The sequence below is a fragment of the Syngnathus acus genome, chromosome 22, assembly GCF_901709675.1.
Source record: "Syngnathus acus chromosome 22, fSynAcu1.2, whole genome shotgun sequence".
In the NCBI taxonomy this organism is placed as follows: domain Eukaryota; kingdom Metazoa; phylum Chordata; class Actinopteri; order Syngnathiformes; family Syngnathidae; genus Syngnathus; species Syngnathus acus.
In genome coordinates this window covers 1,346,760-1,374,354 of record NC_051106.1, presented here as the reverse complement: position 1 = coordinate 1,374,354, position 27,595 = coordinate 1,346,760, and the positions used below count along the sequence as shown (strand labels likewise).

General features: G+C 45.7%; 2 protein-coding genes across 2 annotated transcripts in view; both read right to left on the bottom strand.

The window, feature by feature from the left end:
• Positions 1-3,411: 3,411 nt before the first annotated feature.
• Positions 3,412-6,641, bottom strand: foxi2 (forkhead box I2). The gene is made up of 2 exons (XM_037242386.1): positions 5,873-6,641; positions 3,412-5,046 (listed from the first exon to the last, which is right to left on the bottom strand). Exons 1-2 carry the CDS (start codon positions 6,540-6,542, stop codon positions 4,496-4,498), a joined length of 1,221 nt encoding a protein of 406 aa, XP_037098281.1. The 5' UTR covers positions 6,543-6,641; the 3' UTR covers positions 3,412-4,495.
• Positions 6,642-17,572: 10,931 nt separating this feature from the next.
• fgfr3 (fibroblast growth factor receptor 3) overlaps positions 17,573-27,595 on the bottom strand; it is a 29,314-nt gene continuing 19,291 nt past the window's right edge. The window contains 14 exon segments of the mRNA XM_037242442.1: positions 17,573-20,412; positions 20,492-20,597; positions 20,683-20,820; positions 21,448-21,522; positions 21,649-21,705; positions 21,707-21,765; positions 21,948-22,138; positions 22,208-22,318; positions 22,389-22,510; positions 22,610-22,758; positions 23,438-23,613; positions 23,732-23,876; positions 26,365-26,555; positions 26,905-27,028. Of these exon segments, the coding sequence (XP_037098337.1) occupies positions 20,248-20,412; positions 20,492-20,597; positions 20,683-20,820; positions 21,448-21,522; positions 21,649-21,705; positions 21,707-21,765; positions 21,948-22,138; positions 22,208-22,318; positions 22,389-22,510; positions 22,610-22,758; positions 23,438-23,613; positions 23,732-23,876; positions 26,365-26,555; positions 26,905-27,028 (1,809 nt within the window). The 3' untranslated portion in view covers positions 17,573-20,247.

The window sequence follows — 27,595 nt, the reverse complement described above, 5'->3', positions numbered from 1 at the left end:
CCTGGGCGTGGACAGCCCGACCAACAACAGTCCCGCTCACACACAATGGCCACGTCCATGTCGATTAACGCGGAGGGGGGGCTAATAGCTTATTACGCAGTGTAAAGTGACCGTGTGATCTGGAGGCCCCAATTAAAAGTGTGTGTGTGCGTGCGTGCGTGCGTGCGTGTGTGTGTGCGGTGGGATGGTCAGGCAGGGGGTGCGCCCATGAGGCCAACGATGCGCATTCCACCGCGACGGGATACAGGGATCACACCCCACAAGATTTGAGAGTCCGCCCACCCACCGGCTGTTGGGAAACACATCAGGAACAAACCCCAAACACGCCTCGCTACGCGCTAACCATGCTGTTTACTTGTTGGCGCAAGCGCGTGCACGACGCTGCGGTTGTACTTTACTGTAAATAGTCGGCCAGTTTGTCCGGCACAAAGGGATTGATGCACACCACTCTTCATTCTTTTATACTTTGGTTTGTTTATTTATGTTTGAATTTTGGTGGTTTTATCTGATCTGGATTTGAAACCGCATGTCCTGCCAGCGGCTAATTATGTAGCATACACATACTAACCCTAACCCTAACCCCAACGCTCACATACAAAATTAATTTACAAAGACAAAAACATTAAATGTAGAGAATAAATAATTTTCATACCGATTAAGCAAAATTCGATCATTTCCCACAGCCCATTGTTGGGAATCACGTGCATGGCTTCCAAAAATTCGGAAAAAAGGTCAGTTGCACTCCAAGGTAAAGGCGGGAACGCGCAGGAAGCGTCTTGACGGGGCGGGCGAATCAGGGAAGGATTTGATCCAGCATGGCTCAATTAAGTGGCTCCAGCCGTCGTGCGGAGCCGGCGAATTGGAGCCGGGTCATCTCCGGGTGAAGGTGTTATTCATTATTTTTCCGCCTGTCGGATCCCATGAGCAGCAGCGGGAGACGGTGGCGGCACGGCGGCCGGAGAGCAAAAGGGCTCGCCGCTCGGGCTACGTCAAGCGCGCTCAAAGCTTCTGCGCTGGCCGGGGGGGATTATGATCAACAAAGCGTGTCTCGCACCTGCAGCCGCCCGCACAATGGAAACCAGCGGCCGCGCACACACAGACGCGAGATTTGACAACTGGAGGCCCTCCGCCGTGACGTGGATGACATTAACCCGCTGCAAGGCGCTTTTTCCGGTGTTCTACAGGGTTCAATTTTGGGGCCCCTGTTGTTTTCATTGCTCTTAGTTCCATCTTAAGAAAGCTATGCGTGATACATTCAGATATCATATGACATATGTCCTGCTGAGCAAAAAGGACAATTTCTCATTAAAGCTGCTTTTGTTCTTTCTGATGGAAATCAACATCAGGACGGCACTGAAGTTCTGTAAAAGAAGACTGAAGTTCTGGCCCTTATACAGCCCACACTGCGGACTTGGGGTTCCTGGCACCTTATCTCATCATCATTTATGACGCAAGATTGTCTCTTTCTGTTGCCCACAAAATACGATTCTCATGAACATGGTGACACCTCTGGCGGGGGTCTTGCGAGGACGCCGACCTACGCGTTGCCCCCGAGAATGTCACACCGGGCCCGATTTCCAGCCACTTCCCAGCCACCACCACAATGGCGCTTTTCAACGTCATCCGATGGGGACGCTGCCAAATGAGGAAGGTGGGCGGCAGTGGGGGGGGGGTGTCACCAATGTCCCAGAACCAATGGAAGGTGGTCAAACGGAGCCTGGGTCACTGCATCTTCTCTAATTGCCACGTTGGCAGCAGATTCACTTATTCAGCCAAACTGCTGCCAGGCTGGGAACAGGAAGGCCCGTACCTTATATATCTATACGTATATTGGGTTACAAATGTAAAGCATTACATTTGTAACCCAATATGCTGTTGATTCAAAATGTAATTGTGCAGCTTTCTGCATTATCCCGCAAATTGTGTCTAAATCTTGTTTGGCTAATAGTAAGGATAGACAGGTGAGTACAGACACCATAACTCAAAGTCGGTCGTCTTATTTCAAGATATCGGGTTCTCCTGCCAATATTGAGGCTCAAAACAATCTGACATCAAGTCAGCTCCTCTGCGGTGGTAAGAAACATCGGCAAATCTTCCTGTGCATCAGTTAACGTAGAAATGATGCAAGCGATATCCGCCAATGTTTAACTAAGCGTGTCTTTTAATGTCAACACGTGGATCTTTTTTGCAAGCGCTCTTAATCCACGCCTGGGGCAAGCGCAGCGTGTCAGCTAACGCTAACCATCAAAGGCTAACAAGACGTGAGAAGCCAAGGCCCTAATTGATGGAAGAGGACGGACGGACAGACAGACGGGCACGCAGGAGCCGAAACAAAAGACAAAAGCGCCTTTGTTTTACCCGCCGCCATCCATCAAGACGTGCGACCAATTCGCTGGAGCTGTGCCAAACTTTTGCTTTCCACTATGCCGAAAGCCGCCTCCGTTTTGTCGTGGTTTTCATAAAAAACACACACGTGACATCCGGAGACATCTTGTTGGCGTGGAACGAAGATCATTTGAAACGTTTTCAATTGCTAAAAAATCAACGACAAATGACCCACTAAATGTCTTTGAAACATTAGACTGCGAGCTCCAACTAATAATTATATTTAATTAAATGCAACGAAACCACACATATTTTTGCAGTGACTCAGAAATAATTGTACTCACCACGTCGGTTCTGTTCTGTCGTCGAGTCGAATGGAACATGTCAGCAACACCTCAAAAGCTCAACTGGCTTTTGGCTTCACTTTTAAATTAATTCTATCGAAAAAGACAGAAATTGAATTACGACAAGAATTTACCATAGCAACGTCATGTTTAAATTTGCTTTTATTTATTTTGTTTACTTTGATTATATCAATTCATTTCATCGACATTTTATTTCCAATTTCTATTTTCTGACCATTATGAAGACAATTGATGAATATTTCAAAATCCATCAAGTGCCACATTATGAAAAAGTAGCTTTTAATTGAACTTGAATTTATTTAGTAAAACTTACAACTACGAGCAAATTGTTATTCCACCATTAATGTTTGCGCAAGTGTGCACATCCTCTTAAAACAGACTCTTTCAACAACTAAATGCAGATTGTTGTAGAATCATTTACAGTTCGACACTTTACACTTCTAAAGTAAGTCTATTTTGAACATTTTCAAATGATTATTTCCAATAATTAATTAATAACTATTATTTGTATTGTACATACTTTAACTCTAGATTTTATTTTGTTGCATCACCAGGTATACAAAATAATCAGTTTATTTTGATTTTTTTTAACGATAATTTTCCTGTGTGTAGAAAATTGGGATGTAAAAAAAACAAACATCTTAAACGTAAAACGTACGAGAGGAGCAACAGCAGATGAAATATGACAACAAAGTGGATGTTATGAGAACAGAACATTTATTTAAATCATCACAGTTAGAACTGCCTGTCCGTGCGTGTACATTTTGAAAAAGTTGAAAAGTTGAAGGATTGTCTCCTGAGAAAAAGACCAAACGATACATAGACAATTTCTATACATATATTTATATATATATTTTCATAAGCCAAACTAGAATAGAAAAAACACCTATCCGTATAAATAGCATAAATATTTCCAAACTATAATTTAAAAAAATAGATTTTTATTTGTTTGTTCATATGAGGCACAGTGCTCCCGTTTCAGTCATCAAGTTGCCTCAATAAGAGAAAGACAGAAAAAAAACACAAGGTTACTGCATGCGAACCGGAGACGTCTCGTCTATGTGAGGTAACGTGAGGCGCCCCCCCCCCCCCCCTCACAACCATGCTCCCTGCTCAAAAAAATAAAAAATAAACGGCAACTTTGGCAGGCTGGAACATGTTGGGCCACCACAGAGCATTTCTTTAACCCTCCCCGAGTTCAATAAGCGGCAGCCATTGAAGTTTTTTGGTCATTGCGTCTTCACACCAGGTAATAATGACAACGAAATGACACGGCCCTCGTCGTGGCCTTGAAACGGAAGTCTGACTGGACATATCCGAACTTGCCAAAGGTTGGCATACAGTAACTGATCTCTCGCTAGGCAAAGCTCGACATATCCATATTCATTCAGCCAAATCTCGATTTAGCCAAAAGCTAAATCCAAACCAATTTTATCCAGCCAAAACTTGACTATGTGAGGTTTATCTGGCCAACGCTCGACCTATTCAACATCAAGCCAACGTTTGACATCATCAAACTTTATCAGCCAAAGCTAGTCATACCAAGGCAGAACTTTGAAAGAAGACCCGCTGGGCTGTCCATGTTAAAGAAACAAAAGAGGCTTCAAAGGGAGCAAGAAACATACCATCATCGCACGTCTCAATTTACAAGCGAGTGTCTTTAATGTCATTTATCAACAAAGGGAGATAAGTGCTTGTTGATTCGCCAGACACCTCTTAGGTACACACCAGAAATGTTGACTTTCTGATTTTGGCTGTCGCCGATCACGTGTGTGAGAAGTGTCGCCCAGGACGGCGGCGTCCTCCTATAGTTCGGCCCCATCTCGGGGGTAGATGAGGCTGTTGACGCTGAAGCCGTTGTACAAGTGGCTGTTGAACTGTCCACCCTGCCCCCCTCCCAAGGCGTTGTAGTACACGCCGCGGTTGACATGCACAGCCTCGCAGCCGTGCTCGGACGCCGCCGCCAGGTCCTGCTGGGCGCCTGCCTGGTATGGGGCCTGCAGGGCGCTAATGTTCCTGCTGGAGAGCTCACTGAGCAGGCCCAGCGGACCCGCCTGTCTGCTCCCGGGGGCCGCCGCTCCCCCCAAGGAGGACATGCTGCTGTAAAAGTTGCTATAGCACGACGTCGACGGCGTCTTGAGGCTCTCGCTCAGGGCGTCCATGTCGGAGGGCGAGGGCGGGCCCGGGAGCTGAGGGCTGTTGGCGGCTTTGGGAGCAGGGACCTGCGCGCCGTCCTCCATCTTGGCGGTCGCTGGTGTAGATGCCGGGTCGGACCTTCGCTTCCTTTTCCGTCTGAAGTTTCCGTTGTCAAACATTTTCTCGCAGTTGGGGTCCAACGTCCAATAGTTTCCTTTGCCTGGAGTGTAAACATTCACATTTGTCTTAAACGCCATTCGACCGGAGTCTGCGTTCTTGTCGGCCATTTTCCAATGGTGCATCCTTCAATTCAGCGCATAAACAGGATTACAATTACATTACATTATAATAAAAACAATAAGATGGACTTTGAGGATGCTTAACCGTACCTCACTGGGCTGGTTCAAATGTCTCTTGATGGAGGTGTATTGCTGCATTGTTACTTGTTTGTGTAAAGTGCTTTGTTACGGCGAAAGCTGTTGCGAAAGCGCTAAATGAATAAATTTGGATTGTATTGTGTGTAATAATTTTAGATGTAAAAATATTTAAGACTCGGCTTTTCAATGATGTAAACGTCGCCTACATACTTACACAAATATTTTTTTGTGTTTAATTGAAGAGTCTAATTTGAGTTTATATATATTTATATGTATTGATTGTGTATAAGTATTGTTGCTTTGTGAAACTTATCACGTTAAATGTGAAATTGGTGGCAACAATACACTCCCGCAATTGTCTAGATGTTTGGACATTTTGTTTTAGAATTACATTATTTGTTTGCACATTTTTCTCAATATTTCTGAAAGTGCAGGGGGTGAATTTAAAATGTAAACTACTTTAAAAAAAACGTTTTGTATGGTCTCTTTATCGCGGATTTTCACCAATCGCGGGTGGGTTTGGAACGATGATAGGCGACTCCCCTGCACGTCATGAACAGCTGTCAAGTTGGATGTTGTGCTGGACAAGTATAGACGCTTCCAATTTTCTGGGCAAGTCAGGGAAGCGGCCCTTGAGGTGGCGTGACAGCGGGTGGTGCGTTCACGTACCGGGGTCGTCCTCGTCGCGCGGCACCTTCTTGAAGCAGTCGTTGAGAGACAGGTTGTGGCGGATGGAGTTCTGCCATCCGGCCTTGCTTTTCTTGTAGAAGGGGAAGTTATCAGCCACGTAGGCGTAGATCTGACTCAGCGTCAGCTTCTTGCCGTGCGCGTTCTGGATGGCCATGGCGATCAGCGCCGAGTACGAGTAGGGCGGCCGCACCAGTTTCAGCAACTCCTCCTGGCTGGCCACTGACAGCCAGCCCAGCTCCGGGCCGCCGAAGGCGGACGAGCCGGCGCCCAGGAACGGCCTCGGGGAGCCGTACCCCGGCGGGCCGAAGGGGGCGGAGGGGCTGCCGGCGTGCAGGTACGGCGCCGCAGCCGGGGCCGGGTTGACGCCCCACAGGTACGGGCTGGGTGGGGAGCCGTACTCGCCCAGGCCGAAGCCAGCGGCTCGGTGAGCGGAGGGCTGAAGGTTCTGAGGCGGCTGCTGCGTGTGCTGCGGCTGCGTGTGCTGTTGCTGTTGAGAGGGATGATGATGATGATGGTGGTAGTGGTGGTGGTACATGCCGCTAAGGGAGTCGCAGTACACGGCCATGTCCGGGCCCTCCTGAGCGCCTTTGCCTGCGGAGGACTGATGCTGGCTCAGGTGGTTTTGGCGGTGGGACTCGGGATCGATCATCACTCCCGGAGAGGGGTGTGCAGCGGAGCCGGCCGGCCAGAGGTAGAGGTGTTCTCCTTTTCTCCGGTTCTCTCAACAAGTGTCAAGCGCCGTGCACAACTTCTTTGAATTGTATTGACGCTCCCGATGGCAAAAAGCTCGGCAGCCAATCACCGGGCGAGGGAGGCGTGGTCAAGACACGGCGCAAGTCTGCCGGGGTCACTTTTGGAGTCGAACCTCCCGCAGGGAAACAAGGGCAGGTTTGCTTGCTTTCACTCGGCTTGAGCCCCACGTGGACTAAACAAACTTTCCCAACTTTAAAAAAAAAAAAAAAAATCCCCAAAATGTGTTTTTAAGGTTGCACGAAATTGGACAATTCAAATAATAATGACTGGATCTTTGGTCTTAGATTTTTTCCAATTATGTATATAAATTACAACAACAACAACAACAATAATAATAATAGTACAAAAATATACATTAAACTTTTTAAAAGTATAGAGCTGATATTGTAGTTGTTTTTCCCCCACTACATACCATTTTGGGTAATTTGATTATACCTAGCGGAAGTAAAATTATAAATATTAATAAGAAAAATAATTCAAACTTTAAAGCGATTTTATATATTTCTTTTAAAACAAAAATTAGGAACAAAAAGATATGTTACACTTTACAGGATAAGTCCTGAGAGCCAAAAACTCGTCAGCCAATCACAATGCGAGGGGCGTGGTCAAGACACGCGTCCAACTTTTTGCAGGGAAACCCCTAAACTTTAGCCTAGGGGCCTAAAGGATGGCTTTGTGCCAAAACAAACTCCAACGTTTCTTAAGCACTATACATATTCTAAATTAGATCTGTTTTTTTTATTGTGTGTGTGTGTTGGGGGGAGGGTTTAGCTGTAAACTGTAATTGTCAAGTCTGAATAATAAATGATGCCATATGAAATTTGTGTGACATTTGCATGACATTTGATTTAACTTAAATAATAATAATATATATCCATATTTTTAGTAGCAGTTATTTGAATTCTTAAGTTATGTGTGCTAGGTATGTGACTTTTGAGAAATTTTAAAGTGTGAGAAAAGTACATCACACACACAACTGCACACATATTTTAACTCAGTGTTTCAAAAGTCATTAAAAACTAAAATTTTTTAACATAATACATTTTAAATAAATCTACTTAAATTAAAACTGGGGTCAAATCTATAACTGCATGTCGTTTTTATTCATGTTCCTTTCTCTCAATCACTGCCTAAAAAAGTCATTAATCGTGCTCAATCATATAATAAAATAACACAAATCGGCCACACCATACCATACATTTGTTTAAATCTTAAAAAAAAGGAAATGAAGTAGCAAGATGAATCTTTTATGAGTACGTTTAGTCGGCGAGTATAAGCAAAACGGTGCACGAGTCAGATAAATATTAAAAGTTTGACAAGATTTAATGAGGTGCTCCTTACATTACGGTAATTAACTCCTAATGATATGTAATTACACTCAGCAAGGAGTGCTACGGCGGAGCAACGACATTGTAACGGAACGACGTGTTGCAATACGGGAGGCGTGATGACAGCTTAAATGTCTCCCGTGGGGGCTGGGGGGGCAGCACTAAAGTTTGTTCTTGAAACGCTCATTAAAGTGTCTGCACGCGTCTTGCAAAGAAGCGCACACTTTCAACACGTACTCAAAAAACACGTGGTTCCAAAAAAACAAAATAATGTTTGGGTAAAATGGTCAAAGGTTTACATTGTTTTATACAAAGTGACTCCATTTTGGCTTACAAAAAAATTGGGTCAAATTAACCCAGTGGATTGTTTGACCCAAATTGGATTATTTTTGGCTTTCAATCCAACCTGTCAAAATCAAGTCGGCCGAAAAATCTTCACAAGCTGCATCCAAAGAAATTCAAGAAGCCACCAGAAATAAACTCAGTAATAGTGATCCATTTTTAGACATTGCCCACACAAGAACCTTATCTCAGACGTTAACAAAAAAAAATAATAAAAATGTAAATGTACTTACAAAAAAAAAATCCGATTGTTCTTTTATTTAAATATTTCTTAGGTCGACTAAATATTAAAATGCGTAACAGTTCTTTTCAGTTTCGTCAGTGGAACTTCTTCGTGGGCCAACACCGCCCTCTAGAGGCTTATTGCTGTAACGCATGTGTTATCTGTCTGTATGTTGCACAATGAACGCGAGATGGAGGCATCGCACCACAATAACCTGAAACCACAACTTATGTTTGTGGAACATTCCAGGAACATTCTCTCAAAACGCCAAAGCTCCTCCTTCCACCATCTTTGACACATGATGTCGAAGTGTTACATCTCCTGGTTTTTGGCCGCAGAGGAATTGCAGAAGCAGGAGGAGTCGCTCAGTCTGACAGTAATGCTGTAATTTGGGGCTTGGTCGCCAAACGTCGTCAACCCAGTCAACCACTCTTGATTTTTTTTTACGCTGATTCCAAATCTGCCCTTGTTTCTTGTTTAGTACAAAAAGTGTTCATAATATATATAAAAAGAATAATCTAATGTATGTAATACTTTTCTTCCCCCTTCAGAAACGTTAGCTATGTATGGGAAAATCCGTATTGCGCAAGGTGGAGGTGAAAATTGAAAACATCCACACAAAAAAACTTTTTTTTTTTTAATCAGGGACCAAAATCCAATTGGGACACAAAGCCATCTCTGATTAAAATTTGATCGGTGGTTTCGTATGCTAAATGTTCGAAATTTAGCATTCTTGCTCTAGCGATTCAACCGTGTTCCAAATGTTGGTCAACATCTACAGCGTTCTTGGTTGAACATAAAATCTACACGTTCAGAATTGTGACGCAAGCAACGCAAAAACCACCGGCGACAGAATGCACTTGTGAAAGCCCAAAAGAAAATGAAAAAAATCAATAGGTGCCTGTCTGCGTGTGTGAAAAGGTGCATTGATGTTTGTTTCTTGGCACACTCGCTTGCATTGAGGAGGCGTACAACCAATTCATTGAGACCAAATCTATTTGGGGCACGTATTTACATCAAACCTCAGTCAATCCACCTGTGTTCTTGCCGACCCAACCAGCTAAACACACGCACGCACGCACACACACACACACACACACACACACACACACACACACACACACGCACGCACGCACACGCACACGGTGGGCGGTTATGTTTGCAGCCCTTAGTCGTGCACTGAAAACGTCACAAGGCGATGACGCTTCCATTGTGACAGAGGCAGAACAAATTTGACGCAGTACCCCAGTGGCCTGCGAGAGGAAGCATAGCGGCACAGGGGAGCCAGCAAAAAAGAAGAAGCCAGCCCCAAAATTTCACAAAAAAATGTCAGTTTTGTTTGAATTTTGAGCTTTTGCTTGCAGCGCTGTTCTGTTTAAAAAGCACAGAAAGGGGAGGATGGATTGCGGGGGGGATCCTTATTTTCCGTTTCATTTCTGAAGCGTCAATTTTCCCCAAATTCTCTCAGTGAAAGAGTCCAGCGATGCCACTAGTACTAAAAAGTTTATATTTTGCGGGTGCTGCTAACTCTTAGCGTCCTGTGCCTGCCTTGCAAAGTGCTTGAGCTCGTTGACAGTCCAGAAAAGTCCACGGAAGGTTTACTTGACTTGTCAAGTGTTAAAAGAGGTAATTAATGGGCTTGGCAGGAGCTGGCTCTTTAAGGAGTTGGCTGTCAGCCTTCTCTACGCCCCCGAACAGAGTAAATAGTCACCGGGAGGGTCGATTTACTCCACTGCAGACGTGGGAGGCGACTCGCACATTTTTGGGATATTAAACTATTTCACTGATACGTTACAATTTATATAAAATAAAAGCATTTTGAGGCGGCTCGGTGGCGCACTGGGTAGCACGTCCGCCTCACAGTTAGGAGGGTGCGGGTTCGATTCCACCTCCGGCCCTCCCTGTGCGGAGTTTGCATGTTCTCCCCGGGCACTCCGGTTTCCTCCCACATCCCAAAAACATGCTTGGTAGGCCGATTGAAGACTCCAAATTGTCCCTAGGTGCGAGTGCGACTGGTTGTTTGGCAACCGGTTCAGGGTGTCCCCCGCCTACTGCCCGATGACGGCTGGGATAGGCTCCAGCACGCCCGCGACCCCCGTGGGGACTGAGCGGTTCGGAAAATGGATGGATGGATGGAAAGGTTTTTTGAAAACAACTCTTAAAGGACTACTGGAGTAAGCTCAGCTTCCTGGAAACATACATGTGGACACACAACATTGTGGGGTGCCCACACGCAAGTCTTCTCAAACACGGAAGCACACAACACTCGGAAGCAGATGGCAGAACGGACGAGACGACAAAAGCGGGATGGGATTACGGAGCCACGATGAGCATCAACCGCCACATAAATATTGACACCACATTGTGGACATCAGAACGATTCCCACGGATACACACAACAGCACGAGAGTCACAGTCTTCTGGAATGCGGATGCACACAACATTATGGAACACTGACGTACACAACGTTGAGGAACGACCATATGTCGGGTTCTACCGGAGCCCGTGGAATCAGAACATCGCACAAATCACGACACACGCTGTTGCCTGCGATGTTTTCGCCAGTTGATGGTGCTTTCCTGTCATCACTTCACTAAAGCGAGCCCTCTGCTTGTTGCCATGACGACAGACTCGTCCGGGAAGCGGGCAGAAGACAGCAGGGGGAGGCAGAGTTCACGTCTGAGTTCATTAGCGCTGCGGGACGGGACCGCATCACACTGACAAAGAGGCCGCTGCACTGAGCTTAGTGCAGTGTGAATTGCAAAGGTCTTTGTGCACTGCACTTAGCAGAGCGCAGAACGTCGTCAAAAACCGAGCACCATCTCACATTTTGATGGCCATTAGCCGTGGAATCAGGGAAAGAAAATGCGACGTCATTTCGGCGGAGTGGAGACGTCCACACACGGGATTCCGATCAATACCGCATCCATGGAATAAGAATGCCGTTTGGTCATACTGGCCTCTACTGTCTGCCGAAATGAATGAAACGTCACGTGACCAACCCCAGAAAACCAAAGTGACGATTGCAATACGTTGACATCACTTTAAGTCAACAGCAGAGAACGGTATAGGACAAGATGGTGGCAGCCTGAAAGAGATATAGCAATCTGCTTCATTCTCATTCCATAAACGCAATATTAATTAGAATACGCAGTTCGGACTGAAGAGGGCCCGGTAAAACTAAGTGCAGTGTGAAAAGGCCGATTGTGGACGAGTGGAGCAGCTGTTGTGTGAGTCCATTACGAGTGGACAGAGCGCTGCTGCTGCCGCTATTGCCTCAAGTATCCCGCATCCTGACGTTGTTTTTGCACGCTTCATTGATGATGCCTTATCTTTCCCAGCCAATCAGAGGCTCCGTTTGATTCCGAGGGTCTTTTATGCGTCCATGAAAGGCTGGGACCGGACAGACCGCGGGGTTGGCGGGTGGCTTTGTTTCACTGATTGATGACTCTGGGCTGTGGACCAGCTTCCAATGAAGTCGCTACCAACGGGATCTGGCAGCGATTGTGAATATCTGGACAAGATTGCGGAGGGGGGCTGACGGCGCTGACAGCTGCAGAGAACACGAGACGTCCCTCAAGTCCACTGAAGCGATGTGTCAAAGTGACCTCATTGCAGGTTCCCTTGACATTCATCCGACGGTCAAGTCCTCTGTCTGCGTCCATCCATCCTTCTGTCCGTCATCCATCTGTTAGTTAGTTCATCACCGTTGCCCCGGCAGTCCTTTGACTTGAAACGTGTCTGTAGGTGAGCCTGCTTTTCACAAGTGCCATCATGTCCTCTCTCTGGGCCTGAACTTGGTCTCTTGGCCCCGCAGACGTTCTCCTGACCTGCATGCACGCGTCAGAACAGGAGGTCCGTTGAGCTTCAAGGTCGCTGCAAGATCCGCTGAATGATACGAACGTTAGCAGCTAATGACGCGTGGGGATGGACGGCGGTGCAACCTTCTGCCTCCTACGCTTCGCCCTTCAGAAGTCCGCCATTAAATGATAGCAGACAATTGATTCCCATCGTTTGCCATACGTTGCTTGGTTGTTACATGGTTAGGTTCTTACAGTTGATGTTTGTTAGGTGTCAACTAAGTTTTTGATCGTTTGTCATGTTAGATTTGATACTTTGATGATTATATTGAGTTTATGAGCTTGGTTGTTCCTTGGTTAAGTTATTAGCTTGTTATTTTGTTAGGGTGTCACTTTGGATTTTAAGCAAGCTTGTTAGCAAGTCTGTTTTAGAGGTTGAGAGGTTTCTTGGGTTTAGTTCATTTTGTAGGGTTTTAGTTAGTTTTATAGGTGTTTTTTTTTGGTAGGGTTTCAGCCAATGATCAAGAAAACAAACTCAATAGCTATTAGCCAACACATAGGAGATCATCCTTGTGTTTTCTGTCTCAAAGGCGACAACAAATGAGTATTGATTTCTTTTTTAAGTGAAAAGATAGAAGACGCCAGATGGAAGAGGGAGCTTCAAATGTCTAATAAAGATCTAATTTGTTGGTGTAGTAACCTTTCTGTCATTCATGAATTGAAGGGCATTTTCTGCATGCGTGAGATACAGGACCGAACAGCCAATTGCGGCAAGATGCAATATAATAACCTTGTTAATATAGTCAGACTAAAATAAAATTAGAATAAAATAAAAAATGACACCTTGTATTTAATTGTAAAGGTTTTATTTACAGTAGATACCTGATTTTCTGTTACATGGTTGAGCAAAAAATTATATAAAAACTTAAGGGCACACTTGAGGGCGTTAGTCCAGGCGCTGAGAAGTGTTTACTTTTTGGAGGTCGTCAAGTTGAGTGGAAAATCCCGTTTGGGTTGAGGAGCAAAGTGTCCTGCTTGTTCTGTGTTTCTACCCGTCGGGGCATCCAGCGGCGTGTGAGCCCTCCCAGACCATCCCGAAGAGAATCGCCTGTCAAAACAGGGCAGCGCCAGGGAGACGTGAAGAAGTTCTGCTCTGTCTCAGACTCTCGGTTCGACCAATCGGGGCACCCGGAGCTCGCTACCTTGCTTTAAAAGGCCTCGAACGCAGCCAGGGTCCTCGGAGCTGGCGACGCTTTGTTTGGACTTGAGGCACAAGCTGGGCTGATGTGTGTTTCTGGCACGCAGAAGCCGCCCGTTGCGCCCACAAACGCTCCTTCACTTCTTAAATCTGGCCTGTCTACACAATCCGCTCGTCTCGGTGCTCTCCCGAAACAAACAGTACAATTTGTCCCATAGCGCCGCGGGCCGTAAATAACCGCGACGCTTGCGTTAAAGCCGCTCGATAGAAGACAAACAATCCATCGCAACGCGTACAACTGCCAGCGCAGAAAATGCCTCGGCTTTACGGACGTTGCAAAGCTTTGTTGTTTTCTGACAAAAAAGCCATTTTTCTTATTAGCTGTGCCAGGTGCAGTGAGGTTGTTTGTGTTGTGGGTTTGTCTGGCTCACTTATGACACTTTTTGATCGTTCGGTTAGCTGAGTCCAATGACTAACTGAGACAGCGTTTTTAAACATAGGTGGTGGGCACGATTTAAGGACAAAGTAGTTCGGTTTTAGCTAGTTAGCTTGTTAGTTAGCCAGTTTTACTATTTTGTTTGTTTTTGTTCCCTCATTCATTAGGTTGTGAGTATTTCCATTCATTTCCTGGTTACTGAACTTTCTTCGTCATTAGTTGTAAGTTCTTTTGTTTATTCATTAGGTTTTCTGTTAGCTTGTTTTCACTTTTTGGGGTTGGTTATTCATTTTGGTTGTAAGATTTTGAGTTAATTTGTTAATTTGTTTTAACATTAATTTGTTGACAAGTACATTTTTTTCATTCGGTTTTTCATAAGTACTTTAGTGAGGGTTTAATTAGTGTTAACAGCTAGGATTTGAGTTCGTTAGTTTGGTTGTAAGTCGTTTTAGTGAAATCAATAATAAAAGTGATTTCTTGAAACCTGCACTCCAGAATCAAAAACCCTAAAGACATTTTAGGTTACCGTTTTTTTCCATGTATAATGCGCAAAATGTAACTATTTTATTGTCCTAAAATCTTGGGTGCGTATTATACATGGGTACAACAATTTTTGAAGAAAATCTCCCTCGAAATAAAACTTGAAATCACCTTTCTTCTTGTTTGTTGTCAATCGCGCATCGCATTCAGCCATCCTGCCCAACACACTTAGTCAGTAAAATTCATAATTGACGACACATCGTTTGATGCGATGGTGCAATCCTTGATGGTGTGTTATTGTCAAATATTGTTTGTTTTTTAATCTCCATCGCAAACCGGAGGCCGCCATTACAGATGCGCAGAACGGATGCGCAAGACACGTCAGCTATATAAAGAGTGAGAGTTCAGTTCTAAATGCGTATTACAGGTAATATTTTATTTCACAACACTTTGCCTTGTTCCTTTCTTCTCTGCTGTTCACTTCAAACACGCTCCATACGAACACAATGCTCTCGTATCAGACGCTTGCTCGATCACCTGCTCGTTTGCTGTCACAATGTACCCTGCACAAATCCGAAACATTTCTTCGCTATCGAGTTTGCTAGCGCATGCGCAGTGATACTGACCGGCAGAATAACATCCGGTTGTTCCCAAAGATGATCTTTTTTCTGAAATAATTTTACGTTTACGGACTTAAGAGTCAAAATTTGGGTGCGTATTATACATGGGTACAGGCATTTTTCCAGCATCGACATGCCATTTTTAGTATTTTACATGGGGGCTCATTATACATGGAAAAAACGGTATTTTTCCTTCCAATTTGGTTTCTGCTAAGACATCAAAGCACCCCAAGTGGGTTCTGTGATGTGGGCAGTTTCCAAAAGGATATTTATTTAGTAAGAACATCGAAAAAAAAAAAAAAAACCACAACCCTGAAAAACCAAAGAAACAATCTCAAATTCTCTTGAGGAAGATTTCACAGTCATTAGATTTGTTTGGCAAACAGAATGTGCAAACATTTTGTTTCACGCAGGGCGCCAGAGAAATAGCAGGTTTGGGACAAAAAGAGAGAGAATTTTTTTTAAAGCTAGGTGAAGGATAAACGTCCAATAACAACATTGTCGGTGGATGTGACCTTCATCTTTGCTCACTGCAAGTTTTTCTTTTTTGTCAGATAAAACAACAAACACTTGTGCTCCTATCAACCAACTCATCCCACAACAGCACTATCTCACCCCTTTTTCCGCAAAGCATTCATTCATTCATTCAACAAGACTTCTTTTATTTCGTAGCCTTTCACTACTCCCCCTTTTCTTAATCAGTATTGTGCAGCTTCCTGCCTCTCTTCCACAACATCTGCCCGCCGGACTTTATTAGGAACGGCCCTGAATGAGAACCAAGATAAAAATGTGCCTTTTGGAAGTGGCTGATGGTGTAGGGGTGCACTTGCTTGTCTTGTGTGCCGACACCATGAGTTCGATTCCCACATATGATGGGTGTGTATGTGTGTGAGTGACAAAAAAAAAAGTGCCTTTTCAGAATGAATAGTTTTAAGAGTATGTTAATGACTGTTTTTGTCTATAATATAAATGTTCCAACTTGGTGAAGCAGCATGTGGTTCAGGTTATTTCAATATACAATATTAATAAGTTTACTTTTTCTGTCTATTCGGTGAAAGGGATTGGGGAAAAGTTAAACAACTTCTTCAAATTAGTGCTGCTCATCTAATTAAGCTCCATTCCACGCACCAGATAGGCACGTTTTATTATTGAAGAAGTCCTGCTAGCTCAATTAAACGGCAAGCTCTAATAATAGAGGCAATTAAAAAAGCAGCGGTGCATTATTAGCTTATGAGATTACATTGGAGATGGTGTTCAAAATTGTTCTCATTTGCAACTCATAGCTGGTTAGCAACCCATATTTGGTACCCAACGCGCGCGACCTCGGCCCCACCCGCCCTCCTGCCGCTGCCCGGTTGTCAGGCTGGGTGCTTTTTTACACTGAAGGTGAAAGCGAGGTGACGCCTTTCACATGTGGCAGCGTTTTACCGCCTTAATCGCGGTGAAAACAACACTGTAATCAAGTCGCCGAATGACGCACACAACTTTTATTTATTTATTTTTTGCTCTCACTAAATATCTTATCTACACACTGACCTCTGACTCCACTTTTCATTGTGTTTTCTCCCAACTTTTCCCTCATGATGTTGATTTATCTCAATAGAATCACTCTTTAACTATATGCTAACGGTACAATGACGCCACAAGATGAAAAGTGTGAGTATTATGAGAACAAATGTCTGTTTTCACAAAAAGTGGGAGGAATTGTAAAAAGAAAATCAGCCGCTAACCCTGGGAATGCACATTTTCAATGAAAAAAAAAGTTTCCCAGGAAAAATAGTTGTATATTTTGGAGGAAAATGTGACCTTTTTTTTTCCACCTATACTCGAGTTTTTTCGGACCCTTTTTACTTTGGCTTAAGGCTTAAAGTAAACTTTAACCCTCAACCAAGTGCAATTTATTGCCACTTTATTTTAAATTGCAACGATTTGATTGAGTCCGACTGTATGCGTGCGCATCCAAAGCGATTTTCCTCTTCAAAGTGGCTTTTTATTTTTGATCTTGTTCAATTTGGTTTTGGAAGCAAAAGAGGGATTTTGCTGTCGTTAGACATTCAAAGTTTCTTCCTGGCCGATGAAGACGGTTGCGACTGGTTAACATGCACTCAGTGCAGTAAAGGGAAATGATGGTGGGCTCAGGTCTGTGAATGGGGGCCGAAGAAAAGGTCCAAGGATGAGAGAGAGAGAGAGAGAGAGAGAGAGAGAGAGAGAGAAAAGAGAAAAAAAGAGAGGAGAGAGAGAGGAGAGGAGAGAGAGAGAGAGAAGAGAGAGAGAGGAGAGAGAGATAGGAGAGCGAGAGAGAGAGAGAGAGAGAGAGAGAGAGAGAAAGAAGCCTTTCGCGGCCCTCACAGGGAGTGCTTCAATGGAGCACTTGAAGCTCCGCCGCCGCCGGGCAGGCCAGTCGGCTGGTGTTTGGCGAGGGATCGCCGCCAACAGCATTGGTGTCTTAAAACGTTTTGTTTTCCACTCGCAAGAAAAAAGAGCAATCCAAATACTTCATTTATGAAACATATAAGCTGTTTATTGAGAAGCTGTTTGTTGACAGACAGCTACATGGTTTTGTCAGGCAGGCACGGCCACACAACATTTCACCGCCTCGTGCCGGAATGTTCCGCAGCATCCGTCATCATCATCGTCAGAGGCCACAAATGCCAAATGGTTAGTTCCACTTTACTATGTTATTAAAAATAAATTACGTGGTACAAGCCCGCTGCTAAACGCTCTAAAGTGGAATGCAAAACAAAAATAGCGCGCATCGCTAAATAAAACTCTAACAAAAAAGTCTAATGTCTCTTATGTACAACAGCAAGCACGTTCCAAACTATAAATTAATCTGACCGAAGATAAAACATTGCGTGTGAAAAATAAACAAAACATTTCCAGCTCAGAGAGTCAAACTGACAAAAAAAAAAAGTTAAAACCGAAAAAGCTGATGAGTCGCCACTGTCAGCGTTTTTGATGCAAATGTGAGAGAAGTTGCTGCCCGCCAAGCGTTCAGTTGTTACAAAAATTGTCATCACCATTTCAGGCTTCAAATTTGTAAAAAAAAAAAAAATCCTAGCCGAAATATTTTGTACAAGGGCAGGTCATCGCTACCGTGAAACAAACAAACAAACAAACAAACAAACAAACAAACAAACAAACAAACAAACAAACAAACTTACAAAAACAAACACTAATATGTTAGCTGCTTGTGTTAGCATTAAACCTAAGGTTGAATAATGTAGTATTTGTTTTGGATTTTTGTTAAAGTTTCTTTTGGGCGTTAAGTGTTTAACACTGCAAAATGGCAAAAACGCTTAAACCGCTCACGAGGTTAGCGTGAAAGCGAGGGAGCGGCATTACGTGAGGACTATCATCTGGCTCTCAAATAAATGACAAAAAAAAAAGCAACACTAAACGCAGGTAGCTTGAATAAAGACTCTCACCATAGGGAAAGCTTTGACACAGCATGGAAGAATAAATAATAAAAACATCCGTTTCATCTTCTTCACTTCTTACACAAGTGCCTTCTATTTTTGCTTCTTATCACACAGTTGAAAAAAAATTAGGGAAGACTTGATTGAATCCTGTTTTTCACCATTGGCAAAATATTTGGTGTTTTTTCACCACACAGCAGAATTAAGCACTAAAAGGGGACAAAAGATTAAGTACTCATACGGTATTGTGGGGATGATTTTTTCCCCCAGTAGCAGCAAGCTAAGGAATCATTTCTGAAACGCTGCAAATGTTATGCAATGTTTTAAAAACGTATTTTTTTTTTTTTTTTGCTTGTTCTCAAAAGCGTGCATCCCAAAAATGCTTTGCTGCCGCATGACAGCGTGCTTTGGGCAACTCACGTTTAAGACTTCATTTGGCACTTTGATGAACAATTCAGCACATATACAGTACAGAACGAAAAAAAGTCAATAAAATCTTTTTTTTCCCCCACTTTTGGCTGTGCACACTCAGCATGACTTCATGTCACGTTTAACACTGAAGAGCAACGTTCACACACACCGCACACAAATATTGCTTTTTCCTTCCACTTGTCGAGTTGCTTATCCATTGTGGTGCAAAGCATGATGGGACTTGGAGTTTTCTTTTCTTTCCCCCCCTCAAGCGTGCTCAACGCCTCTTGGCCAGCAAGACGTGAACGTCGTCTTCGCAAGCCACAACCCAGCAGGAGTTTCTCCGCTTCTTCAAAAAATTAAAAAAATGGTGAACACACGAGCGAGACGCTAACGGCTAAAAATGGGGAGGAGCTGTGACACACTGGAAAGTAAAAATCCAAACACAAGTAGAATAATAAGGGCTGGGAAAAAGGTGCAACGTTACAAGAAAAATTGGTTAAGTTCCAAGTAAAAGTCCGAAAATTGTGAGAATAAAATCGGAATAATGTTTGGAAAATAGTTTGCTCCGCTAATGTTTATCCTTATCGCACTGCCATGTGTTTTTCTTTTAAAAGAATGTAAAAAATAAATTCTAGTACCTTTGAGACTTTTTTCTTTATTTATTCTTGCAATCTTTGGACTTTTCCCCCTTGAAACGTAACTACTCTGAATTTCTTTCTCGAGCCTTTCCAACATTTCTTTTCGAGTAAACGACTTTTTTTTTTTTTGCCAGTGTGTCCTTCAACCCAAGTGATGGATGACTTTGAAGTAAGTGATAAAAGTGAAAGCAAATGTTGCTTTTGGCGCACCCCTTTCAGCCCAACCGCCTGTCCATCCATAAATATCTTTACAAATATACAACTTAATTATTTCATAAACTTCAACCATTTGTGTGATGACAGTGTCTTCTCCAAAAGGCTTTTTTTGTGACAATCTAACTCCTCTTTGCATGTGTGTATTTACAACGAACTCGTCAGTGAAGCCGCCTTGTCGGAGGACTTTAGAAGAACGTCGAGTCCAACCTTTGGAAGAGTTCTCCGATCCAGGAGCTTCCATCCTGGTAGGCACAGATTGGTTGCCCCGCCCCCCTTTCTCCCATCCCGCAAATTGTCCGTAACAAAAGACTGGCTGTGTACAAAAATAAACTTTGTGATAAAAAAGTCCTTCAAAGTTTCCCGAGGCACATCTGGCTGCGCGAGGTGAGGTGATTATCAGGAAGGGGGGGGGGGGGGGGGGGGCGTTACTCACGTACACCGGGGCACACCGGGTACCCCCCCATCCCTCACTGCTCCAGCTGAGGTTTCATGTCTGAGCGTTGTTGGTGGAGGGAAGCTGCTTGGGAAGACAGGGTTCGTCGGGTGCGGCGTCGTGGGCGAACACCGAGTCGTCGCCCGAAGAGCAGGTGCTGTTGGAGTCCTGGCATGCGGGCGAGTACTGCTCCAGCGGAACCGACAGGTCCAAGTACTCCTGCCGGATGGCACGCGCTTCACATTAGCACCAACATTTGGAGGACGTACGCCGCGGCGTGCGTGCGTGTCGGACTTACATCGGTGGACGTCATGGACAGAACGCGGTCGTGATCTTCCACCAGCTGGCGGAACGTCGGCCTCTGCGACGGCACGGCGTGCCAGCACTCACGCATGATCATGTACCTGCAAAACACATTTAGCGTTTCAGCCTCGGTTATCACATTAGCATGCTAGCTTACCAATCGAAACTTTTTTGCTTGCAACTCACAGCTCGTGTGTGCAGTTGGCGGGCTTGTCCATGCGGTGGCCCTCCTTGAGCAGCTTGAAGAGTTCCTCCACGGGGATGCCCGGGTATGGCGAGCCTCCCAGCGTGAAAATCTCCCACAGCAAGACGCCGTACGACCACCTGCAATACACCCAACGGTTGCGGCCAAGCATTGCAACTTTCCGCTTAACACAAATTTATTTTTGAACTTTTGGCCTTTTTTGTTATCGTTTCAACTTTAATTGTTAATAATATATGCCCTCCCATTATGTAACACGCTATTTTTGTCTGACGTACTTATTTACAACTTCCTTCATGACTTGGGACAGTGCAATGTTTTTTTTCTCTCTCAAAATGTTTGGATGTTTATCCTGCTAACTTTTGTCCCTAGAACGAGCCCATTTTGTGCGCCTCTCTGACCCTTGACCCGTGCGAGGTGCTTAAAGGAGCCTCTCTCTTTAAATCACGGTGGAAAAACACCCCCGAGGGAAGATGTGGAGTGAGCGCCGCAACCCTCTTATCTCTCACTCTGTGGATTTACGCAGTTAAAACACAGCTAAGACGGCGAGGCGCCGGGCCGCTCGGCTCCCTCTGATGTCGTGTCGGGAGATTACGCAACACGCAGAACAAATGCGCCGAGGAATGCGCCGCCGCCGGTACGGGAGGAGCCCCGGATTCCCGCCGTCCGACGGGGTGGCTGAGCCCCTGACGCTAATGTGCTGAGGCGGGAGATTTGAACAAGAATCCGATTCAGAGAGGGTCACTCACACATCGCTCTGGTGAGTGTAGACCCGGTCGAAGAGAGCCTCGGGCGCCATCCACTTGACGGGGAGACGACCCTGGCAAGGCAACACGAGCAAATCAATCACAAATACAATCCCTCAAAATGGAAGACAGCGATCTAATTCATGGCTAGTTCTGATAATAAAAATGTGCATATGTAAAATACAAGACCGTGGCTCTCACGTGGTGGTCTTTTTGTAGTAGTCTATGTTGTGCACATCTCTGGCCAGCCCAAGTCGGCGATCTCATGACGTTGTCCTCAGTCACCAGGACGTTCCTAGCCGCCAGGTCGCGGTGGATGCACTGGCGTGGGGAAGCGAGCGACCAGATGCATGACAATGCCACTGTACCTCCTAATATGCTTTTTGCCTTTGCTCCATACAAAAGGCATGCGCTCTAACGTTGTGCCTTGCGGAACACCCAACAAGTAGCGTATATTTTCGACAGCTACTGTTTTGCTGCTGCTGTGTCCACTCAGGACTGACCTTCTGCGAGGCGAGGTACTCCATGCCTCGGGCCACCTGGTAGGCGCAGGACACCAAGTCTTTGAAGGTCAGCTGCTCGTCGGGGATTTTGCAGGTGTCAAAGGAGTAGTCCATGCCCGGCGGCCGACGCGCCCTCAAGTACTCCCTCAGGTTGCCTTTGGAGGCGTACTCCACCAGAACGTACAGCGGACCTGCACCAGGGCGTGGTGGTCACTTCCAGCTCCTTAGCATGCTAGCAGATGTTAGCGACGGGGCCTCACCGTCTTGCGTGCAGGCTCCGAGCAGGTTGATGATGTTTTTGTGTTTACCGATCATCTTCATCATCTCCATCTCAGACACCAGGTCGGACAAATCTTTATCTGTTGCGTCATCTGAGACAAGAAATTTTATTTGAATTGTTTTTCTAGTAAGTTTTTCATCATGTCAAAAGTGACAGCTCACCTTTCAACATTTTCACGGCGACAGTCAGCGGCTTGTTGGGCTTCTCCTTGTCGATTGCCGATGGCCTCGCCATCACCACCTGACCGAAGCAGCCCTCGCCGAGAGGCTTGCCCAGGGTCAGCCTGGGAAAACAGCGACGAATCACTTTCAGTGGCCCGAACGTGAAAGCCGTGCCAAGCGCGTCAGGCCAAGTACGCCAGGCTCGGCCGGCCGGTCCTCACCGTGCTCTGGAAAACTCCCACTTGGGGTCGGAGGGCAGCTCCAGCTCAGAGACGTTGGCCAGCGTGGGCCCGTCGCTGGACGACAGCCGGGCGATCCTCACCAGCGGCGTGTTGGAGTTCATGGACGAGTTGGAATCCAAGGACACCTGCTTGGGTGCCAAACACAAAGCGGAAGAGACCGTTATCGTCGCTGAAAGGCAAAGACGGGAGGGACGGCGACCTCACTGCTGGTTTTCCACTCTAACTGATTCAAGTTGCAAAGTGAAAGCTTAGGACAGAAGTAGTGACTGGCACAAATAGAAGCAACAAATGAGACAAATGCAAAAGGGTCTCATCTCCCCCTTCGTCCATCCGTTTTGCCCATTTGCGATGCCATGTGACCTCTGACGCATTTGCCAGTGCACCTCCAAACCAACCAGTTCTTGTCTGAGGCAAATAGACAAGAAAGATGTCGCTACAGACCAGGAAGGAGGGGAAAAAAAAAGTCCAGGTCCAAATTTGCCTGGCCTGAAAAGTAATATGTGCTAGAAAATGCCAGGAGCTTTCGGGAGATTTAGTTGCTTATGAAACAAAACACAAGGAGGAGATTAGCGGGACCAAAAGCAAGCAAAGATACACAAGAATGCAATAAAATCTTTGCCTTATAAGAGAGAAGCCCGACGGAGCACTTTGGATGTCGCCCTTGGCCAGAATCAACCGAAAATGTCTTGGTCGGAGAACAGCAAAATCACTTTTTTCTTTTTCTTTGGCTTTTTGTTTTGACGGTGACTCGCTAACTTGACCATTAAGGTTGCTCGGGTTGCAAATCTCGTATCTACTTTCTGTTACCTGTCTCTTGAGCGGGAACTTTGAGAGTTTCTGCACGGGCGGCTCGGGCAGCGTCTTCTGGGCGCTCATGCGCATGCGGCACAGGACCACAATGACCACGGCCAGGATGAAGAGCACGCAGCCTGTCACGTAGATCAGGATGTCGGCGTAGTAGTCCTCCTTCTCTGGACTCACTGCTTTGGGGTCAAGTCACAACACTCAATGTCACAGAAGGCCCACAGAAGAAATGGCCACTGTTGCTCCAATGAAAAATCATGGACGGTCCCGAAAAGGCGGGGGGGAGCGGGGGAGTACCTGGGAGCACCGTGAGCCAAGCAGTGTGGTGAGCAAAGCCGATAGAGTTCCCCGCCAGGCAAGTGTACTCGCCCGCGTCCTCAAAAGACACGTTGGACACCAGGAGCACCTCCAGCTCGTTGTCCGTGGTGTTAATACCGGCCGTCTGAGGGAAAAGGAGGCAGGAAGGAAGCAAGGAAGGAAGGCAGAGATGGGGGACCACTGTCAAGAGACCACCAAACACCAAGCACAAAAGACACCCAAGCAGAACCATCACCAGCACGACACACAAAATTGCTTCCCAACATGCTGACGACTTTTTGCAGCTCTTTTGCCATTTCTAAGACGACTACAAGCAATTAAGACTTGATCAAATCAAAGACTTTTGGCCACTTGGATCAAATCCAAGCGATTGGCTACTTTGATGAAACTGAACATGATTTCCAAATCCTATTTTTAGGGCATTTACCTTCCCTTACATATTTTGTTGACTTACACCAGCTTGGTTTAGCGTAACTAAAAGTAGGAAAAGGTGTTAGCGGTACAGCAGCAGATGAGACCCCGGTGAACGCCCCAAGAGGAAAGGAGGAGCCACACAGACACCGTCCAAAGGTTTTGCCCCTTTACCTGCTCGCTGTATTTTGAGCCAGAAGGCGTTTTGCGACCTGCCTATAAAGTTTCTGGCACGGCACCAGTACTTGCCGGCATCCTGCTCTGTCACGTTGGACAGTTTGGCGTGTGCCGGACCTCGGTGAGCAAGCTCACTTCGTCCTGCAAACACATTAAAAAACAAATACGGAGGTACCAATCCATGATATCACGACAGATGAGCAGAGAGAGGTTTAAATATTGCCACGCTTGTTATGAATGTGAAATCGGAGGGCCGAGACGTCGGTCGGACTGCATTTCTTTTTTTCAGCCATCAAAGAAGGCTTCACGAAGACTCTGCCTCCTCCCCTTTTTTACCCCCACCCACTTGAGTATACGCCGCGCGCCCACCACACACACGCACGACATGACGGCTCAATGAAGGCACGGTGGCGCGCACTCGCCGCCTAAATACTGTTTCAATTATGCAGCGGTCCAAAATAGAGCGTGGAGCGGAGCCGCGGTTTGGGCTGACAGGCTGGCCTGCCGCCGGCCTGCCGCCGCCGCCACCCCCCCCCCCCCGCCGTCTTTTCTTCCCTCCCGGCCATGGCTGGTTTTTGGGAGACTGCAGACGACACAGCTGCAGTACAACTGTGCGACCCGGCAATGAAAATCAGTTTTTTTTTAACTATTGTCATTTGAGTTTGGCCAAATAAGTGATGTGATAAATGATTCTCAAGTTGTAAACTTAACCTGGTGTAACCTGACATAAATAGACACAGCCTCAGCTAAAGTAACATAACCAAAGAAGAATTGAATGCAAACCTAATTTAGCATAAGGTAGCCTAACCCAAACCAGCGTGAGCTAGCTAGCCTAATGTTTTCCTAACATTGCGTAATAGCATGTAAGCTGAGGTTACCTGCAAAATGTCACCTAAACTAACGTCAGACGTGTCCCTTTCAATAATGATAATAAGGAAAAAAAAAAAACATTTAGCCCTTGAAGCCAATTTGTGTCCAAAAAAGTCTCAATAAAGCAGGCCTGAAAAGACAGTGAGTCTGCCATTTCGGGAACGGCGGCTGATCTTATGTGGAGTCCATTTGTGTTATTCTAGATTCACGTTTGCGCTACAAAACAATTTGACTTATTCCCATGTTGCTTCATTAGCCACGTTTGGAAAAACAAAGTCGTCTCTGGTCCTGTTTGGTCTCCATCCTCCTCCTCCTCCTCGGTCACACTTTAGTGTGTGCTGACTCTGCCCTTCCTCGCTCCGCTCATTTTTTCCAAGGCTTTTTTTTGGGTTTGCCTCCTCCTCCTTCTCGTCCTGGTCCTCCCGCTGCCGAAAAAAAAGCCGCGACGCGGGACATCTGACGGCAGTGGCGGTTAGCAGAGGCCGCCTCTCTGCCTGCGCTGCCGCCACCGCAGCAGTTAACTTAGTCTAAACCAGATGTTTGTTTAATTCCCTCGCTCACTCCGCGGCCACCTTGAAGAGAAAAAATTGGAGGAGGCGGAACGAGAAAGTGTGGGAGACAAGAAGAAAAAAAACAAAAACCACACGCCCCCCCAGAAGGGTTTTAGGGTGTTGTCCTCTGTGACTATTCTCGGCAAAACCCTCAAGAAGGTCCACATGGCCGCCCAAACGAGACTTGACTGACCTGAAATTGTCAAGAATGGGACCAGGGAGTGTTTTTTTTGTTTGTTTGTTTTGAAAGCTCAGCAGTCAGTCTGACTTAGCCACGTGAAATGGGGAGCACATCATCGTGGCTAGACATACAAAAAAAGCCTGACTGAAAAGATGGCCGCCATTTTGCCTCAACAGCACCCTGCACGTATAATTTCACAAAGAATTTCCGCCCCCAAAACCAGTTTGTGTTGGCAACACGAGGTTTGGTGGGCATCATGAGCAAATGTACAAAAAGGCTTGAAAAAGTCACGGCCGGAAAGTCTGCCATTTTGCTTTGAGGCAGCCATTTGCCCTGCATAGCCCCAAACATCCAGCTCTCAGAACGGGCGGCCGACGTCGGTCAAGTTTGCAGACGGGCTGGCTTTTAACGAGCTGGCTCACCTTGAGGATTTTGACGTAGGGTCCACCGTCGGAATCATAGCGGCTGCCGTTGACCTCGATGTGCTTGAGCCACTGGATGTGCGGCTGGGCGTCGCTGTAGACTTTGCAGTGGAACTCCACGTCGCTGCCCACCACCACCGACTGGTTGGCCGGCAAGCCCGCCTGCAGGATGGGCCTGTGCGGCGAGCGCTCTAAATGGGCCATCGGGCACAGCCGTTAGCCGCAAGTGGCTTCAAATGGCATTTGCGTCAATTGTTGTTGCACTTTTCTTCTATACATTTAAAAATATATTTTTGGTTCTACTTTTGTTTATCATCAATGTCTTTTTTGCCTCATATTTGTCAATTATTTTTAACTTTTTTTATATTTGAGTAATTTACATCTTATTAAAGTTGAAGACTTTGGATTTTTTATCTATTGGTTGAATATTTGTGCATTTTTAATCAACTACCTGGAATGTTTTTGCATCGTTACTGCAGTACATCTTGCCATACTTGGGCAGGTAGTTATTTCCATTTTGTGGTGGCGGCGGTGACGTACCGAGCACATCCAGCTGGTAGGTGTGCGTGATGGTGCCGTACTTGTTGTGCACCACGCACGTGTAGTTGCCGCGATCCGACGGCACGGCGCTTTCCATCACCAAACTCCACTGCTGGTGCCGCAGCTTCGCAAAGAGACAAGACACAGAGAGTCGCCAGTTCAAGAGCGGTTCATCCAAGTACAGAAATGATCCAAAGTAGAAGACGCTTGTGTTTATTTTGCTGCTCGCTATTGCACGCTTGCAAAATGGCTGCCACTTTACGTCACAGATCCCTCTGGTGTATTGCAACAGCATCCCTCCAATGGCATTAACACTAAAGACATCGCTTTTCTTGACTTTTAGAAAAATATTTCCACCTAACATTTGTGAGTTTGCAATCTGACATTTTAGTCATTTTCAGATATTCTTTGGAACAAGCCTGAGGTGTTGATTTCTGTAAAAAGTGCGTGCGTCTTTCCCAATGACACGAATCAGACCGCACAAAATGGCATGCGAAGCAAAGCCGAGTGCAGCGAAAACGCCTCAGTGTGGGCTTGAAGAACGTCTTGCGGAGCGTCAAATCTTTCTGGTGTTTTTCTCCGGAAGGCCTGCCCGGACCATGCCAGCTCGCTCGCTGTGCACGGCTAATGCAAAGCACGTGTCGCAAAAAATGCTGAAATAAAATTATTTATTCTAATAGTTTTGTATTTT

Coding starts and splice junctions, on each gene's coding strand:
- foxi2 (XM_037242386.1), bottom strand. CDS start 6,542: ATGATCGATCCCGAGTCCCACCGCCAAAACCACCTGAGCCAGCATCAG. Junction 5,047..5,872: donor GCGCGACGAGGACGACCCCG/GTACGTGAACGC, acceptor TTTACACTCCAG/GCAAAGGAAACTATTGGACG.